General features: G+C 50.8%; 1 protein-coding gene across 5 annotated transcripts in view; it reads right to left on the bottom strand.

The window, feature by feature from the left end:
• The window catches only part of CHST15 (carbohydrate sulfotransferase 15), a 99,637-nt gene that overhangs the window by 26,863 nt on the left and 55,374 nt on the right, over positions 1–17,400 (bottom strand). For all 5 annotated transcript variants that reach the window (XM_060286444.1, XM_070043907.1, XM_030831998.2 and 2 more), the window contains exon 5: positions 14,661–14,817. In XM_060286444.1, coding sequence (XP_060142427.1) covers positions 14,661–14,817 — 157 coding nt within the window. The remainder of the gene's footprint in view (positions 1–14,660; positions 14,818–17,400) is intronic.

Here is a 17,400-nt window from a genome sequence, read left to right as displayed (position 1 = left end):
TCTAAGTCATAGCGGGGAGGCGGTGTCTAGCATTAAATTCGTCTGTAAAACAGGAGGACTAATTGTGCTTTCCTCGTGGCGTATAAACAAGATAACCCATAGAAATCCCAGGGGTGACCCTCGTTATCAGCTGCTTATATATCCTTCCAGAAGTTTTCCGTGCACAACATATATCTGCATATTTTGTATTTTTTTTAAACATAGATGTATCAGGTCATATTGGATGGGATCAGTTAATGTATCTATTATTACAGCACTCCCCTATTTATTTAATTTGGGGGAATTTTGAACATCTGTAAAAGTAGATAAGATAGTACATACACAGCAGCCCAGTATAAACCTTATTCCATTGTCACCCAGTAATTTTTTCTTTCTTTTTTTTCGGAAGGGGGGCCACGCCACGTGGACTGCGGGATGTCAGTTCCCTGACCAGAGATTGAACCCGGGCCACAGCAGTGAAAGCACCGAATCCTAACCACTAGACCACCAGGGAACTCCCCAGTCTTTTTTTTGCGGTACGCGGGCCTCTCACTGTTGTGGCCTCTCCCGTTGCGGAGCACAGGCTCCGGACGCGCAGGCTCAGCGGCCATGGCTCACGGGCCCAGCCGCTCCACGGCATGTGGGATCTTCCCGGATCGGGGCACGAACCCGTGTCCCCTGCATCGGCAGGCGGACTCTCAACCACTGCGCCACCAGGGAAGCCCCCCACCCAGTCATTTTTTACATTAACAGAACTTCTGAGTTCTGTTGTGAGTTTCCTATGCCTTTTTCTCCTCTGTTTCTGCAGGCAGAGAGGGTAAGTCTTTATCTTTTTTTGCTTTTCAAAAGTCACCCCTTTGTTTCTGTCTTATGCCTTTTTCAATGCACACCCTCTAGGGCCCCCCACTGCTCTGCCCGACACCCTGTACTCACACTCAACCCCCAGCTGCCCAGAAACCAGGCTGATTCAGACTGGCTCCCTGCTCTGTGGTGTCACGTTTCTCTCTTTCTCAGCTCCATACTTTCTATTCTGCCAACTTCTCCAACCTATAGCTTCCCTCTTTCCAGGGAAGGAAATTCAGCAAATCGTATTAGGTACCCACAGGTCTGGGGATTATAGATGTGCACCGCTGACTGCACCCAGGGCTTCCGTCGTGGCACTCAGCCAACCTCACTCCTGCAGAGACGGCAGTGCCTTTGGTGCACGGGGCAGCTGCAAACACTCCTTCTCCAGCACCCCTCACCTCTCGCTACAGCTGTAGGCGTTTCCAAAGATTTCCTAAAAAGAGCAGAGCTTCTCAGGGACCAGACTGTCTTCCCCTCTGGCGTTTGGCACGGTGCCTTCTACACGGCCCTTTAGAAATCATCCGCTGCCAGTGTCCACAGAGGACACCTCTGAGAAGTCTTGAGATGTTTGGGATCTGCTCACAGATTGCCTAGAATCCGAACACACACTGGAAAGTGTTCGTACATCTCAGCCTGGTCAGCCAAACCTCCAAAATGACTTGCTTCAAGACGAGTCGTTAGAGATGCTCAGGTGAGTAGATCCTCCCCCAGATCCATGTTCACCCAAATACAGGACCCAGATGACACTACATTTGTCCCCCCATTACAAGTGTCCCCCCACATTGGCCGTGCTCTTTTCCCCCTTCAAAAACAGGACCTCCATCAAGACAAACATGGCACCTGTCACTGCAGGGTCGGTCGTAGTATAATCTAAAAGCTGATGGATAAACGCCAAAACCAGATTTGCACGGACCTCAAAGTGCAGCTGAGCTGTACGCAACTGGGCACCTTGTGGCAATGGGTCTGAGGGAGGTCCCTTCTGGCTCACACATTTCCTAGGAGTGCCGTCGATACTACGACTTTGCCCAAGAAAGACGTCTCTGAAACTGTCATCAAAATCTGTGCCTGATTGGAAGTCCAAGTCCAGAGTTCTTACCAAGGACTCCCACACAGCTATCCAAATTCGCTGGCAGAACTGGAATTCTATCACATAAACTGCCACTTAAAAACCCACCCCTCGGCTCAAGCTTTCCGTGCTGAGTTTATTTTGTGGTAATAACATTTCTTGTAGGTGTGTGGCTCATAAATAAAACAAGAGCCTCTCAACCTGGCTGACTTTTAAACACACAGTAACTTCATGAAGAATATTAACTTCATGAAGAATCCTTCCATACAATTCTTTAGAGATCAAGAAGTAGTTCTAGGGGACAAACTGGGACGCGTTCAATGGTCCAACCAGGCCAGCCCAGGCCCACCAGGGTGAGAATACTGATCGTCGTCTGTTTGGGGTACAGTGAAATGAACTCAGGACCCCACCTTCTGTGAATCAGGTTCATGGCCAGGCCCACCTCCTCGGGAGGGTGAGGGGAGATTTCTCCTGCCCCTCAGTCCCCCAGGGACCCTGGATCTGCCCACAGGGTGGGTGGGGGGCTCCCCAGAGCCCACACACATGCTGGGATACATGTCTGTAACGAGTCCTTCGTGCCCTGTCTGAGCAGGGCCCTCTCCCCTCCCCCTCCCACTTGGAGTCTACAGATTCCCCAAAAGATAGGCCCAAGTCCTAACCTCCAGCACCTGCAAATGGGATCCTATTTGGAAATAGGGTCTCTGCACACTTAACTATGTTGAAGACCTCCAGATGAGATCATCCTGGATTTACGGTGGGCCCTAAATCCAAGCACTGGTGTCCCTATAAGAAGAGGCTTGGACAGGGACACATGGGGCGAAGGCATGTGAAGACGGAGGCAGAGACTGAAGTGTTATCTACAAGCCAAGGGATGCCAGGATTGCAGAAGCCACAGGAAGCTGGGGACCCATGGAATGGATTCTCCCTCAGAGCTTCCAGGAGGGACTAACCTTGCCAGTACCTTGATTTTGACCTGTGCCCTCCAGAACCATGAGACAATGAGTTTCTGTTGTTTTAAGCCACTACATTTGTGATAATTTGTTACAAGAGCCCCTAAGAAACTAGTCCAGATTCTCAACCCAGATTCCCGAGGAGTCATTTTTGCCAGCCCTCTCTCCCACCCTGAGACCCTAGAAGAGTGACCTGTGTGTACAGGAGGACGATGGCCATGTGGCCAGCTCTTCCGCAGAGAAATATGAAGGAGGAAAAGCAAAACAGGACCCTTACTTTCCCGGAGGGCACTACTGGGTCCTCCCGAAGAATCAGGCTGGTGCTTCAAAGGAATGTCTTCAATGAACAATACTATGATTTCCCCACAACTACTCTCTAGAGAAAAAGAGTCAGATAATGACCTTGGATTAGTGCAAGCCACTTGGATGGGCTAAAACCATTCAGAAAACGTTGAGAAGGACAGCAAATATATCATGAATAAGTATCCAAACGGACCTCGAAACGCTAGAGTAGGCATGAAACAGAGGAGCACCCTAGGGTCCTCGCCCCCCGTGTCCTCCACCTGCCTTTTGTCTGTGGAAAAACTGTAGCCGAAGAATAAGTTTAATCAGAGAAGTGAGAAAATGCAGAAACAAAGGAAAACAGTCCAACAGACTAAGTAATACCAGTTTAGTCATAAAGCAAAGCCAAGGACCTTTAGTTCCTCCTCAAGGGCTACAGATCATATTCTGAGCCACATCCTGCGAGCTGTCTAATAGATACTGAAACCCCCGCCAGGTGGAGGAATGATGACCAGACTGTAGCCACGACGTAAGCTGCCACAATTCCGAGACCTGGCCTCAGGAAAATGGGAACAAACTGACCCCAGAACTGAAGATTAATTGTACTTAAAACAATCGAGATGATGCTGGTCAGACGACCGATGACCAATTTCAAGATGACTGTCAGAGGTGGCTGTGCTGTTTCTGCACGCAGCCCCCTCCCTCTGCATATACAAGCTCTTGCCCCCTGATTGTTGGGGGAGGGGGAGTCGGCCTTTGGACAGGCGTCTGCCCTCCCTCACCCCGCTGGTTGCCGGCATCCAAAGTAAAGCAAACTTTCCCTTCCACCAACCTGGCCTCTTCATTGGCTTTCGAGCAGCGAGCAGCCAGACCCCCACTTTCGGTTACAGGCGCACTCATGTAACAAGTGGAAACGTAAAGAAATCAGCCTAAGTGTCCACATTTGAGTCTTTAAAACCAACGGTACAATGATGAAGTAGGGGAAAGAGACCAACCTGGAAAATGCACAAGGGGTTTAGTTGACATAAGTATATAACGAATCCTCACAGAACTGCAGGGACACTGACGCGACTCCGGATGCATTAATAAAGGTACGGCCTTGAGAATGTGGGAGGGTGTTGCTTCCTCCACCCTGGCAGGTCCCAGCCCCAAAGGACGCTTGCCTTCAGTGCTGGCTGACAGACAGTAAGGGGGAAGGGGCCGTTCCATCTGGAGAAGCAGGACTCAGCAAGAGGGATGCCAGCTTCAACAGCTAAAAGGGTATCCGGAGCTGGGAGAAGACATGTCCCAGACTCCTGAAGGACTGACCCTAGGTAGAAAGGTCAGGAAGAAAGGCTGGTTTGATCCCGTCCAGCATGGCGGGAGCGGCCCCAGCGGCAAAGGTCAAGGCTGGAGGGGCTGAGAGCTCCCTGGCTGGGTGAGGGCCAGCTGACCCGATCCCCACCCCCAGCCCTGAGTTTTGGTGCTGCCAACCCCCCTCCTGCGGGACCACCTCATCTTCTGACTCTCAAACCCTCCCAAACAGATGGGTGTTATATGTGGCCAGAACTGTTTCCAACAGCAATTCCAAATATAAGTCCAAAGACATTCCAGGCCTCTGTGCTGCGGTTATTTTGAAGGCCACTGGGGCGGCCCTGGGACGGCAGGCCTGCTCACGGGGGTGAGGTGCCTCTTCTGTGCGGGGCAGAGGTCCCAGGACCCCAGCACTGCTGGGAAGGGGAGTGGATGTGGCAGGGGCTCCCTCCACCTGGTGCCTCTGGAAGGGATCGCGTCTCTTCCCAAGGGAACAGAGGAGTGGCCATCAGTGAGCTTGCAGGTCTCAACATGTAAAATCTTGGTGGTTACCCAAGGTCACAGCTGAATGCACCCAACAGTGACAGGGCACTGCTCTGAGCCCAGGTGAGCAGAGATGGGTGTATTGATCATCCGGAAAACAGGGGCAACCACTACTCCGTGGGCCCCCCCTCCAGCCAGGCTCACTCGAGTGCTGTACAGGTTCAGCTCCCAGAATCCTCTTGGTGTCCACCCGCCGCGTGCCTGCTCGTGGTTACTGAGGGCTGCCCTCCCCCGGCCCTGTGCTCGGCACTGCACGTGTATCCTCCTTCCCTGTTCATAACCAGCCTTTGAGATGTGCACAGTCGTTACCAGTCTTACAGAGCTTCCTAAGGTCATGCGGCCCAGGAAGCCTCAGGGCTGGCCCCAAACCCACCCAGGCCTGCCTGACCCCAAAGCCCACTGACCCAGCGGGACCTGGCCCAGCCTCACAGTCTAGGGATGTAGCCAAGTCAGCAGCAGACTTGAGTGGGGCACTAGCCAGCTGATGCTCTGGGGGTTTTGTTTGTTCTTAAGATTTTATTGTTTTAGGTGCAGAGTGATTTGGAAGCAAGAGTCAGTTCTGTTACAGAACTACTCAGTAAGTTACAGGAGACTGAAGAGCAGTCGCACGTGTAATAGAGCAGCAAACATTCAGGACGAACAGGAGTGGCGCTGGCGTGACCAGGAAAAGCAGATGCGTTTACGGAGCACCGCACGGGCATCTAGAAATCACAGCAACAACAAACAGAGGTTCAGGTACCTGTCACAGTTTCCGTCCTCACTTCCTGACCTTTCATCACTTGGATAAGCTACCATTCATTGGTCACTGCAAATAGCTCATTCGATTTTACCCGTCTGGCTCTGAGAGGACAAGGTACACGTTGACCCGGCCTTCCCTCAAGGCGGGGCCCCTGCAGGTTCCGGCTCGTGCGTTACTTGTTCAGTGAGACCACCCCCTGCGGCGGGTTTCTCCTCCTTTTGTGATATTTTTGTTCATACCATGTTTAAATTGAGAGGTAATCCACACACTGTAAAATTCACCCTTTTAAAGTGAACGATGTAGTCGTTCACTTTAAACGCACAACGCACGTTTGTGCGTTTACAAGTTTGTAAATGCACAAACTTGTGCAAACACCAGCATCATCTAATTCCAGAACATTTTCATCACCCCAAAGGGACTGATGGCTTTCACCTGTCAGTCCCCAGAGGGCCTGGGTCAGAAGTCGCTCGGATCCCCCAGCCCAAGAGGCCCCCAGAAGCTCGAGCCTCAGGGTCAGGTCTGCCCAGCCAAGTGCAGGCTGTCAGAGGCCTGGAGCTTCGCCATCTCTCCTGGCTTCCGCTCACCCCTCGGCCGTCTCAGGGAGCCGTGCTTGGAGGAAAGACCCGGGGCAGATGCTGAAGCTGTGGTCGGCTGGGGGCGGCCACGGCTGCTGGATGGGCTCACCCCAGGCCGTGCTCGCCCCGGCCTCCCTGTGCTCCCGGAGCACCTGCCGGCCAGCCACATACGTGTGAAAGGTCACATTTTCATCACCAGCAGCCCCGCAGCGTGGGCTCACTCACATCTTCTAATCCACCCCCTCCCCCGTGAGAGCACAGTGTTCCGCGGCTGTGGAGGGTCACATACACGTGGTTACCAAAGTGACAGCCAGAGCAGCCCGACATTACTCTCCATTTGCTGGCGTCCATATCCAAATCACTGATTGATCACTTCCCGACCTCCGATACGGTGTCATCAATAATGATTATATTTATTTTTCCTACAGGAAAAAGTACCCTTTAATGTAGCTGGGAAGGAGGCCCTTTCGTCCACTGAATCACACACCGTGAACATCTCATCACGAGGAACACTGAAGCAGGACTGGCCAGAGCAGCTTATTTGGAGGAAATGTCTCGAGTCACCCAGGCTGTGCCTGCGGGTGACACTGATGCAGTTCATTTTCTGCCAGAGAAGAACATACAGGCTTGAGCCTAAAAAGGTCCAAAGGGATGCAAAGCTTCTGGTTCATGGGGGCTGCCTGGGCCAGGTCTTCTGCTCCCCTTGAGCACGAGAGGGGTTCTGAGTCACCCCCCCACCACCACCGTTTCTCCCTGAGCATCCAATCACGGGGCCTTGGTGAACAGCCACAGAGGGAGGCAATGCCAACATCCTCTCTACCTACGAGCCCGGTATGTCTCACAGAGCACTTTCACTTGATGCGCCCGTGATCCCGACACCAGGTGTCTCTACAGGTGAGGAAAGGCAGGCGCACAGAGGATGGGTGGGGTACCCCTGGGTAAGGCAGCAGCGAAGCCAGACCTAGATCCCCAGGTGGCGGACCTCATTGCAGAGCGATGGCCACCACTCCCCAGGCTGGCCGGGCTGTGACACGGGCCGCGTTCACTCATCAGCCCCGCACTCTGGGTAGCAGACGTCCCTGAACTCCACCTGGCGGCCCAGAGTCAGCGCTCCGTGCCCGCATCACCTTCCAATCTCTGCAGACCGAGGACAGCGCTCGTCGGCACACAGAGCCTCCCTCTGCAGACCAGCCATGTGGGAACACTCAGGTCTGCCAATGACTTCGTAAACTTCCCCCAAAATAAACAGCATTCCACACACAGGAATTTTCAGCACGATGGTTCTTCTCCCACCAACAACAAGATGCGGTCCCTCCCCAGGCGGTCACTCCTGAACGGCTTTCAGAGAACAGGGCGCGTGGCCCCAGCCCGGAGCCGGCCAGCTGCCCCTCCCTGCCCTGGGCAGCTCACAGCGCAGCTCTATCAAAGTGACCTCACACCACTTCTAGGGCCCATACAAAGGTGTGTCAGTGACACCCAGACAGGCAGCTTCTGAGAAGCAAAATGCCTGAATTCACCAGGAAATTAACAAGCAGCTTAGGACGCCCCCCAACAGTCTTCCTCAAGACCGCTGCCTTAGGATTCCTAACCCTCCAAGGTCTTAAAGCGGGAAGAGAGAAGAGAGCAGGACCTGGGGGGGCGGGGAGTGGAAATCGATCTGTGGCTGTCGCCACGGCCTTTACACTCCAGCGCCCCTACACCCCGCAACTGCATCTCTTGCCCACGGGGAGCTCTCCTCATCTCCCTTTGAGAGAGTTTACATTAAAAATCAATCTGTCGGTGCTTTTTAATCCTCGTGCAAATCTGTTATAGAGAAAACATCTCATGGCCTTGGAGCGCCAGAGCTCCTCTTCTGCCTGAGAACATGTCTCTGGCACTAAATCGGTGCTTCCAGAGACCTGGAGAAGTTGGGCCGTTTGGAGAAGGTTTTCGGCACCTGTTGAGTCACAAGAGAGATTCTCGTCCCGAGTCAGAGGCCCACAGCACTTCCGAAGCTTCAATCCGGCTCAGCTCCCTCCTACGAGACCTGGTTACTGCCCTGGTCAGCATCCTGATGCCGCTGATATGGCGGTAAGTGAATGAGCAGAGTCCAGGCTTAGGTACCTACACAGACTGGCATCCTTACTGCTCACAGAACTTTGCAGAAGAGGGCAGCCATCCTAGTCCTGGCTGCAGTTCAGTCCCTTCACTGAAAAGCCCTGCCCCACCCGAGGTTCAACCTCCCCAGGTCAGACACAGCCAACGGCTGGTGGGTGGGAGATGCCTCGCGCAAGGGCCATCTCAGCTGCGCAGCTCCCCGTGGGGCTGGCTGAGACCTCTGTTGTGACCCCTCCCTCTGTCAGTCCTGCCCTGTCGCCCCTCACAGGGGTTGTCCCGAAAGCACTCATAAACCTCCTGCACACAAAGTGCTGTCTCAGAGTCTGCGCCCCACTAACTGACCTACGACAGAGGTGGAAAGCTTGGATCCTCGGTCAGACTGACATGGGATTGAATCCCAGTCTGGCCACTTATTAACCAGGTGACGGTGGATAGGTGACTTAACCCCACTGAGCCCACACACCTCACCTGTGACGCATCATGACAGCCCTCTCACCTGCTTGCAAAGTTCAAAGGAGGCGATGCCTGAAAAGGGCTTAGCACAGAGCCAGGGTGGAGTAAGTGCTCAGTTACTGCTAGGTTCCCACCCCTCCACTGGATGAAGACTCCAGGAGGGCAGACAGGAAGGACTTTGCTCTCCAATCCATGCAGTGCATCCAGCACATCAAGGTGCTCAATAAACGTCTCGTGAGTACATGAGTGCTTAGTTTGGTTATTGTCATTATTTGCCACTAATGTGGCCTAACAATAATAGCTAATAATTATATAATATTTACCATCTGCCCAGCACTGTTTAAACATGCTACAAGCATTAAGTCATTTAATTCTCACAACTCTAGAGGTAGGACTATTTTCCCCCATTTCACTGATGAGGACGTGAGGCACAGAGAGGTTGAGTAACTTGCCCAAGGTCACACAGCCAGTGAGTGGCAGAGCTGGGGTTCAAATACAGACCATCTGGTCCCTGAGGCTGTCTCTCTACCACAATGATCCTGGGTCCTTGTTCACCACCCACACATGCCACCAGCCACTCTGGAGATGGAGTGAAATTCATGAAAGGTTCAAGGTTCTAGTCCAAAGGTTCATCCCCACTCATTACTCTCTGTTTGAATGAACAACGGTACATAAATGGATGCATTTCATTTAGAGCTTCATTCCTTCCATTCCTAGTTTACCACCATAAGTAGAATAATTATTTAACCAGCCCAGTGAGTTGTTAAAAGAAATCAGTTTATAAAAGCACAGGAAGAAGAAAACTCCTTAGGTTCCAAGGTTCAAAACATTTGGGTCAAAATCAAGTTCTACTCTTAATGGAGCTGTGCTCTCTTCCCTTCTGACTTACCTTCATTAACCGTGAAAACCAAAGGCTCCTGAGGTGGTCATTTCCATGCACTGTGCTAAGACTACACCCAGAGTTAAGACCAAGACCCAGAGACGGTAAAGTCCGTGACCGATGGCGCAGGACCACTCTCCGAACGCCTTCTGAATGAACTACATTGGAGACAACCACCTCTGCGTTAAGAGTCAGCCTCTATCAACCGTCTCACAAATGAAGAGACAGGAGGCCAGTGTGAGCACTGTTGAAAAGAAGTCTTTTCCACTTGAGCACTGAACTAAATGAAGGAAAATCCTGCTTGTAATTGGTGGCTTCTTTTTAATTAACTGGGCCGATTTAGCCTAGTTAATTCAAATTAATTAACTTGAATTTTAAAGTATCATTATCTCTAACATAGAGAAACTTGCAACAGGAATTCCTGGCTGGCCCTTTTGGCCCTTAAGAAACATCCCATCTGCTTTCCACTATTCTCTCTTCCCCTCCAGAAAAATAAATGGACTTGCTGTTTACAACCTCCTCTGGAAACTTTAGAGTGATTGATTTGATTTTGCTTACAATTCCAACATTTTCAAACCCTCTGCCTTTGATCAGTTATAGAAATAAAGGCTAAATGTCAATCTAAAACTAGAAATAAAGGTTTCTCCCCACTCCTCTCCGAGCCTATCTGTAGAAAGAAAGAACAATTTGGTCCAATCCACTGGCAGCAAGCAACTCAGGGAATCTCGCACTTGCAGAAGTGCAAGGTCACGGAATGGCTGAAGTGGCTAACGGCACAGGACCCAGTTAGACTAATAGAAACCTGGGTCCCAAGTGTTTGTTTCTTCAAGAGTGACCTAACCACCCAGAATTTATCATCCTTTCTGGTTGGGATGGGAAATAAGCCAGTCATTTCAGGCCATGAGTCACGGAGTTCAAAAAAGAAGAAATTCCTATTGTTACATACTTTTATAAATGTTTAAAAAGCAATAGAACAGCTGCTACTGTCGGTAACCCACACAGAAAATACACACATGCACACACACTCCCCAACACATGTGCGGGCCCTGCCACGACACATGGTGCTACACTGGTACTTGCTCTTCTTCCGGCTCTAAGGGTGTGCTTTCCTGGAGGAACAGAGAGCAGCACGGGCACAGGAGGTGTGCAAGGTAACTTCCTTTTTAAAAAAAAATATTTATTTACTTATTTATTTATTTGGCTGCGTCAGGTCTCAGTTGCGGCACGCGGGATCTTTTAGTTGCGGCATGCGGGATCTTTTAGTTGCAGCACGTGGGATCTAGTTCCCTGACCAGGGATCGAACCCAGGCCCCCTGCATTGGGATCGTGCAGTCTTAGCCACTGGACCGCCAGGGAAGTCCCGGGAGGCAACTTCTAAGATGGTCCCCAAGAGCCTCACTTCTTGGTATTCACTCCCTGTAATCTCCTCCCCTTGACTATGGCCTGGACTTCGTGACTTGCTTCTCATCAAGAGAACGTGGCAAGGGTGATGGGCTGTCACTCTGGTGCTCAGATTACCAAAGATGAAGGCTTCCAACTTGGTAGCAGCTCTCTCCTTTGCTGGCTCTGATGGAGCAAGCAACCTCTGATGTTGTTGAGGCCCAGTGGCAAGGTACTGAGGGAAGCCTCTAGCCGACGGCCAGTAAAGAACGGTGGCCCTCCTTCCAACAGCTCTTGAGGAACTGAATTCTGCTAACAACCACACAAGCTTGAAAGCAGATCCTTACCCAGTCAAGCCTTCGGATGAGGCCCTGCCCTGGTGACACACTGACTGCAACCTTGGGAGAGACCCTGAAGTAGAGGATCCAGGAAAGCTGTGTCAGGTGCCGACGCACAGAAGATAGTGTGAGATAGTAAGTGTGTTGTTTTAAGCAGCCAAGTTTCTGGGTGATTTGTTACGCAGCAGTAGATGACAAATACAGTAGGCAACCCCACGACTGGGTCAGCTTCCTGATGAGGCTGTCACCATGGCAACCTGCCCTTCTCCTTGGTACCATCACATGCATCATGAGAGTCAATGTCTCGCTTTCCTGACAAAGTACAGCTCCTGGAAGACAGGCACCTACACATGTCTGCTCGGCACCAAACATGGTGCCCAGCATGTGACTGGGAATCGGAACATTTTAACTGATGATCTCTTTCTGTTAAGTGAGCACCAGGAAGTTAAGAACCTTCAGTTTCTGGTATAAATAGAGTATCTGTTCCTCAAAAAAAAAAAAAAAAAAGGAAACAAGAGGACACCATCTTGGGCCCAAGAGCCTTCTAAAAGGGGGATTTTGGGCTGGAGTCTGAGAGGAGAGTCAGGCAGGTCCAGCTCCCCACTCAGTGCCTGAACCCAGGCAGCATGACGACCCTACCTATTAAAGGCTCGTCTTTATGGTGCGTGTGTCCTCAGAGGTGGACTCAGGACTGTGGAGAGAAAGGGACACACTCAGGGAAGCTGGCCCCGCTCTCCAAGAGAACACGCGGTCCTTCCCTTCGTGCTCTCCATTCTCCCTACTCAGAACCCTCCTTCCCCTTGACCACCTTGCTACTCTGTTCACTTGGCAAACTCTTACTCAGCCCTCAAAACCCCGCCTGGCCTCAGCTCCTCCAGAATGGCCTTTCTGGACCCCCGACTAGGAGCTCCTTCCCTCTTTGGTGCCACACTTCGCCCTCCCTCCCCACCCAGGCTGAACCGCAGATGGTAACGACCATGGCCACGCCTGTGAGCACCCCATCCCCAAGGCTCCCACCTCTGTGCCCAGGGAGTGACAGAGGCTGAAGTTTCACCCTCTTGGCCCTCTGGAGTCAAGGCAGTGTGACCTCCCACAGAAGGAGGAACAGGGAGATGTGACAGGAAGACACTGGACGAGCAGCGAGCACCCCCGAGAGAGAATGTTCCGGCCTCGTGAACTGCAGCAGGGGCGGCCCGGGGGCGGGGGGCGGGGGCATGGCAGAGCAGCTGTGAAAACACCTCAGTGGGCAGCGTGGGGTCACTTAATCACCAGGCCTTTCAAGGCTGACGGTTATGTAATCTTGTCCACACAAGAATATGACTGGTTTGTGTCAAGTGTTCTCAAGCCGTGGGGGACCAGCCCACGCTCTGAGCAGAAGGGTCAGATTCCTGCCTCCCGAGGTATGGGAACTAGCAGGCAGGACGTGGCAAGCTGCTCCGAGGTCAGGGCTGCCTCCTTAGCAGAGCGGACGGATTCCCGAGGCTGAAGGAGGTGCAGCATCGAGACAGGCCCCATGGTGTGACACAGGAGGGCTGCAGGGGTGGAGACGGAGCAAGGGCCATCCAGCTCTCTGACCAGATGACTGTGGTGCCCGGGGGCCATTCGGAGACGCCACGATGGGGACAAGGAGGTAAATCAACAATTCGAAATGAAAGAAGCAAGATGTAAGACTGCATATTCACACAGCTGCACACCACACGCGCGTGCGCGCACACACACACACTACACTTATCTACAAAGATACGTACTTTGGAAGAAACTAAGCAAAATAAAAATAATGACTATCTGGGTGGGAGATTATAGGTGTTTTTAAAATTGTCATCATCGGCAAGGCTACGGGGCCAGGAATGTATGCCATCCAAGGAAGGAACTGGGGGGTGTTAGTGTCCTAGGGCTGCTGTAACACTACCACAAACTTGTGGCTTATTACAGCAGGAATTTATTCTCTCACAGTTCTGAAAGCCGGAAGTCTGAAATCCAGGTGTCAGCAGGGCCGGTTCGCTCTGGGGCTTCTGAGGAGAATCTGTTCTGGGCCTGTGTCCCACTGCTGGGGCTGCCGGCCTCCCCGGGCGGGCTCGGCTTCTGGCAGAATCACTCCAACCTCTGCCTGCAGCCTCACATGTGTCCTCCCTGTGTCTGCAGGTCTCGGTGTCCAAATATTCTCTTCTCATAAGGACACCAGCTCTTGGATTAGGGCCCACCCTCGTCCAGTGTGACCTCATCTTAACCTGAGTCCGTCAGCAAAGACCCTATTTCCAAACAAGGTCACATTCACATACATCTTTGTGGGCAAGGGTGTCATTAATTAATGAAACCCATAACAAGAGGCATTTAGCTCAAAGGAAAATAAGACACAGGGCTGTGGCCACCGTCTTCAATATCCGGCAGGCTCTTCCGTTTAGGATTAGACGTGGCCTGCGTAGGGAAGAAATGGGTCCGAAGTGTCGATGCTCCCAAAAGACAGACTTGGGCTCAAAACAGGAAGGATGCTCTCTCAGAGCTGTCTGAGCAGGACTGGCCATTCTGGGTGGGGAACTCCTGGACCATACTGGAGCCTCTTATCTCTGGTGTAGGGGTACTGGCCAGGGCGGGGGCGGGGGGCAGGGGTGGACTAAATGATTTTAAAGTCCTGGCAGCCCTAAGACTCTGCCATCCGCACAGGCGTCGTCAGTGACCTCAGCATCACCCAGTGCCAGCCTGGCCACCCTTAGACAACCCTCGGTTCAATACCGTGCTAGCCTGGCCTCATCTGCACCGGGCACCTCCTGCCCTCTGCAACAAAGCAGCTCTGTCTGTCGTTTTCTGCCTTTTGGTGTCTCAAGGAAAGGTGGAGCTTGCACGTTCAGAGCCAACAGGATAAAGGCATCAATCAAGTCGGGAGACAAGGAATTCTAGGAGTTAAACCCTGCGGAGAGCTTCGATATCCCCAATTCTAAGGGCATTTTTCATGGCCGGACATCACCCAAGGGGCATGTCCCGAGGTCAGACCGGCCGAGGCCGCAGGCCCACAGACCAGGGTCAAAATGGCTAAGGAAAAAATCCTCGGTTTATTTAGATGCAGTGAAGATTGCCCCAAGAATAATGTTTACATAAGCAACAGCAGTAACATTGCAAGTTAAGCTTGTTTATTTAAAAAAAAAAAAAAGAAGCAGCAGCAAAATCTTGTTTCTGATGAGAAAGAAGACTGTTCTTCAGAACTGCCTTTTCTTTTCCCAGAACGAAAAATCTACACTGCTCACCTCTCCACAGGGTCCCTCAGCATGACGATCAGTTTCGCGTCTGGCTGAAAGGCGTGGATGAAGTCCTGGGTCAGAAAGGGGGGCTCGCCATCCGTGCTGTTGTCGTAGAAGAACGTCCAGGCATTGTTATCCCACATGGTGGAGGCGCTGGCCTCCCCTGGAAATGGAAAACGAGTGAGCAGTGCTGAGTTACGGGCTCCCACAGAGCGGCCTGAATTAGGGGCCAAACCTGGCTGTGATACCTTCTTAAATAGGTGTTAGCGGGTGAGCTGGTCTGCCACGTTGGCAGACGGGACTCCGGGAAAAGGAGGCTGATGACCACCCTCTGCTGCCGTGTCACCCCCTCCCCTCTGTGACCTCCATCTGGAGATCGAGGTGATCCACGCAACACTGAGCACCCCTCTTCCTCCCAGCTCCTCTCTCCAGGATGTGCCAAAAAACCTCTACTAGCATCTGGCCTCCCAATTTCACGATGTTTAACTTGCTAACGGTGCATAGCCCTGTGGCATTTTAAGGGCCCGCTGAGACTGTACTAGATGGTTCCCTTCAGAAAGTATCAGGGATGAAGGAGAAGTTCGGGGATCCGAACTTCTGGGTTAATCATTTTGCTCCTTGAAATTGCTGTGGCGGCCTTTTTCACTGATCATTTACTTTTCTCCCTCTCAATGACAGTTATTGCTTCCGGCATTGTTTTTATCCTCATTTCTCATTAGGAAACTGCACGCAATCTGCATCAATCTTCCCTTGAAATCACAAGGGTCGGTCCCAGTGCACATTCTAAGACCAAACGAGAGGAAGGCTTTGCGGGAAGGCTCATGCGACCTCGGTCCTGCGTGCCCATCCACCCCGTCACCCTGCACACAGGTGGCATTCACTCAGTGCTGACTGCGTGAGCAGGAAGCTGGTTCTAGCCCCTGTTTGATCACAGTCTGTGTGAATGAAGCATGATAACGTTAAACACACATTCTAGGACAGGGGAAAGGACAAGACACAGCCATTTCAACATTTCTATCTCGGATAACTGAATCAATTCCCTGACTTTTTTTTTTCAGGACCATCTTCAGAGACTTAGAAAGAAAAACAAATCAATCAATTAATTATACACTTGATTTCCCAACACTTTACATGGGATTATACGATACATCTCCAAGTCACTTATTCAGTGAAAATCTGAGCCAAAAGACTAAGTCTCTTTGATCAGTGATGAGCACATCCCAGTCATGCAGAGTGTTAGCAGGGCCCGATTTATTCTGTTGGATGTGCCATCATGTCCAGGTGAGCATTACTATTCTGATCTTTATTTCTATTTTTTTTAAGAGATAATACCATAGAATACAGAAAAAACAAGTCAATCAGAAGTCCTCTGAAAATTCTACTCACAATGAATAAGGGAATATTAGGACAAGGGAAGTATCTAAAACTTAGTTGGCACAAATTCTGTCAGTCCCATAAATGAACTGGTTCTATGCTTGTCCATCCACCCATCCATCTATCCATCCTTCCTTCATTCATCCTTCATCCATCCAGGCAGAAAGCTCTGATTTGGTGTCTAATATGTGCCCGGCACTATGCCTGGCACTGGGGATAGATGCAGGAAACAAGACAGACCCTTCCCTCTCAAACCTCGTAATCTAGGGGAAGATCAATAATTCAATAAACAATCAGAGCCCCACGTGAGCACCTTGACAGGGCAGAGCCGGGTGGCCATGAGAGCAGAGGCAGGGGCCTTTCTCTGCACTGGGGAAAGGTTCTCTGGCCTATCCCCAGCCCAAAGAACCCAGTCACTTGAGTCCTTCATGACTCCAGCCATTAGCCCAGACCACTGAGAAAAGGCCCTCTCTGACCCATCAGCCAAGATGAAAAAAGACCAGTATGCTTCTACCAAGAATCTAACGAAAGAACTGAAGCAGAGTTCAATCACATTTCAGGGCTGGGAAGAGCCCAGAACTGATCTGGCCCAACAAGCCCATTTTACAGATGAGCAGACTGAGTTCACGAACACAAAGACCGACGTGTCACATGGCACAGAGCGGGCTGGTGGCACGATCAGAGCTGGATGCCGGCTTTCCATCTACCGTAAAATTCAATAAACTCTGCTTCAAGTGAACATCAGAGCTGTAGATATATTCCTTAGTTTTCATTTCTAAATCCAGAAGTAAATAAAATTAGGAAACCAAACTAAAGCCTTCCTTTTTCATTCATTATCTTAGGCTCTATTTCTGGACCCTAGGATGCATATTTTTAGCTCTTTCCTAAGAACATGAGATTTTCCCAGAGGCATATGGTATGGGAGTCACAGTCAAATATTAATTAAGATTTGTAATTTGAGGTGTTAGAACTCAAGGCTGCAAGAAAATAGCTAGTAGCCAGTTCACACTGGGTGAGAGGGTGTGATCTCAACTGGCTCCTAGGACCCGATTTCTTTGAGTTAAAAATAAATAAATAAATTGGGGCTTAGGCGTGTAAGCCTGTCCCCCTGGATATGGGAGTCAAGTAAACATCCATCTTTCAAATGGTTGATTCCAATTCCTTTTAGTCACTAATAGAGTCACCGAATTTAGAGAATCAAAACATAACAGATTTAGGAGAATAAAAAAATAGATCACTGCCTCAGGTAATCAATTTAAGCAAAATATGTGATTCAATTTCTCCCTTTCAGAGGTGTAAGTGGATAAATGTCTTCTCCTAAGCTGAATCCAATAGAGAGAGTGAATAGATATGTTTTTTATAAAACACTCTT

This window comes from Globicephala melas, chromosome 16 (assembly GCF_963455315.2).
Source record: "Globicephala melas chromosome 16, mGloMel1.2, whole genome shotgun sequence".
Classification (NCBI taxonomy): domain Eukaryota; kingdom Metazoa; phylum Chordata; class Mammalia; order Artiodactyla; family Delphinidae; genus Globicephala; species Globicephala melas.
This window is presented reverse-complemented; position numbering and strand designations above follow the sequence as displayed.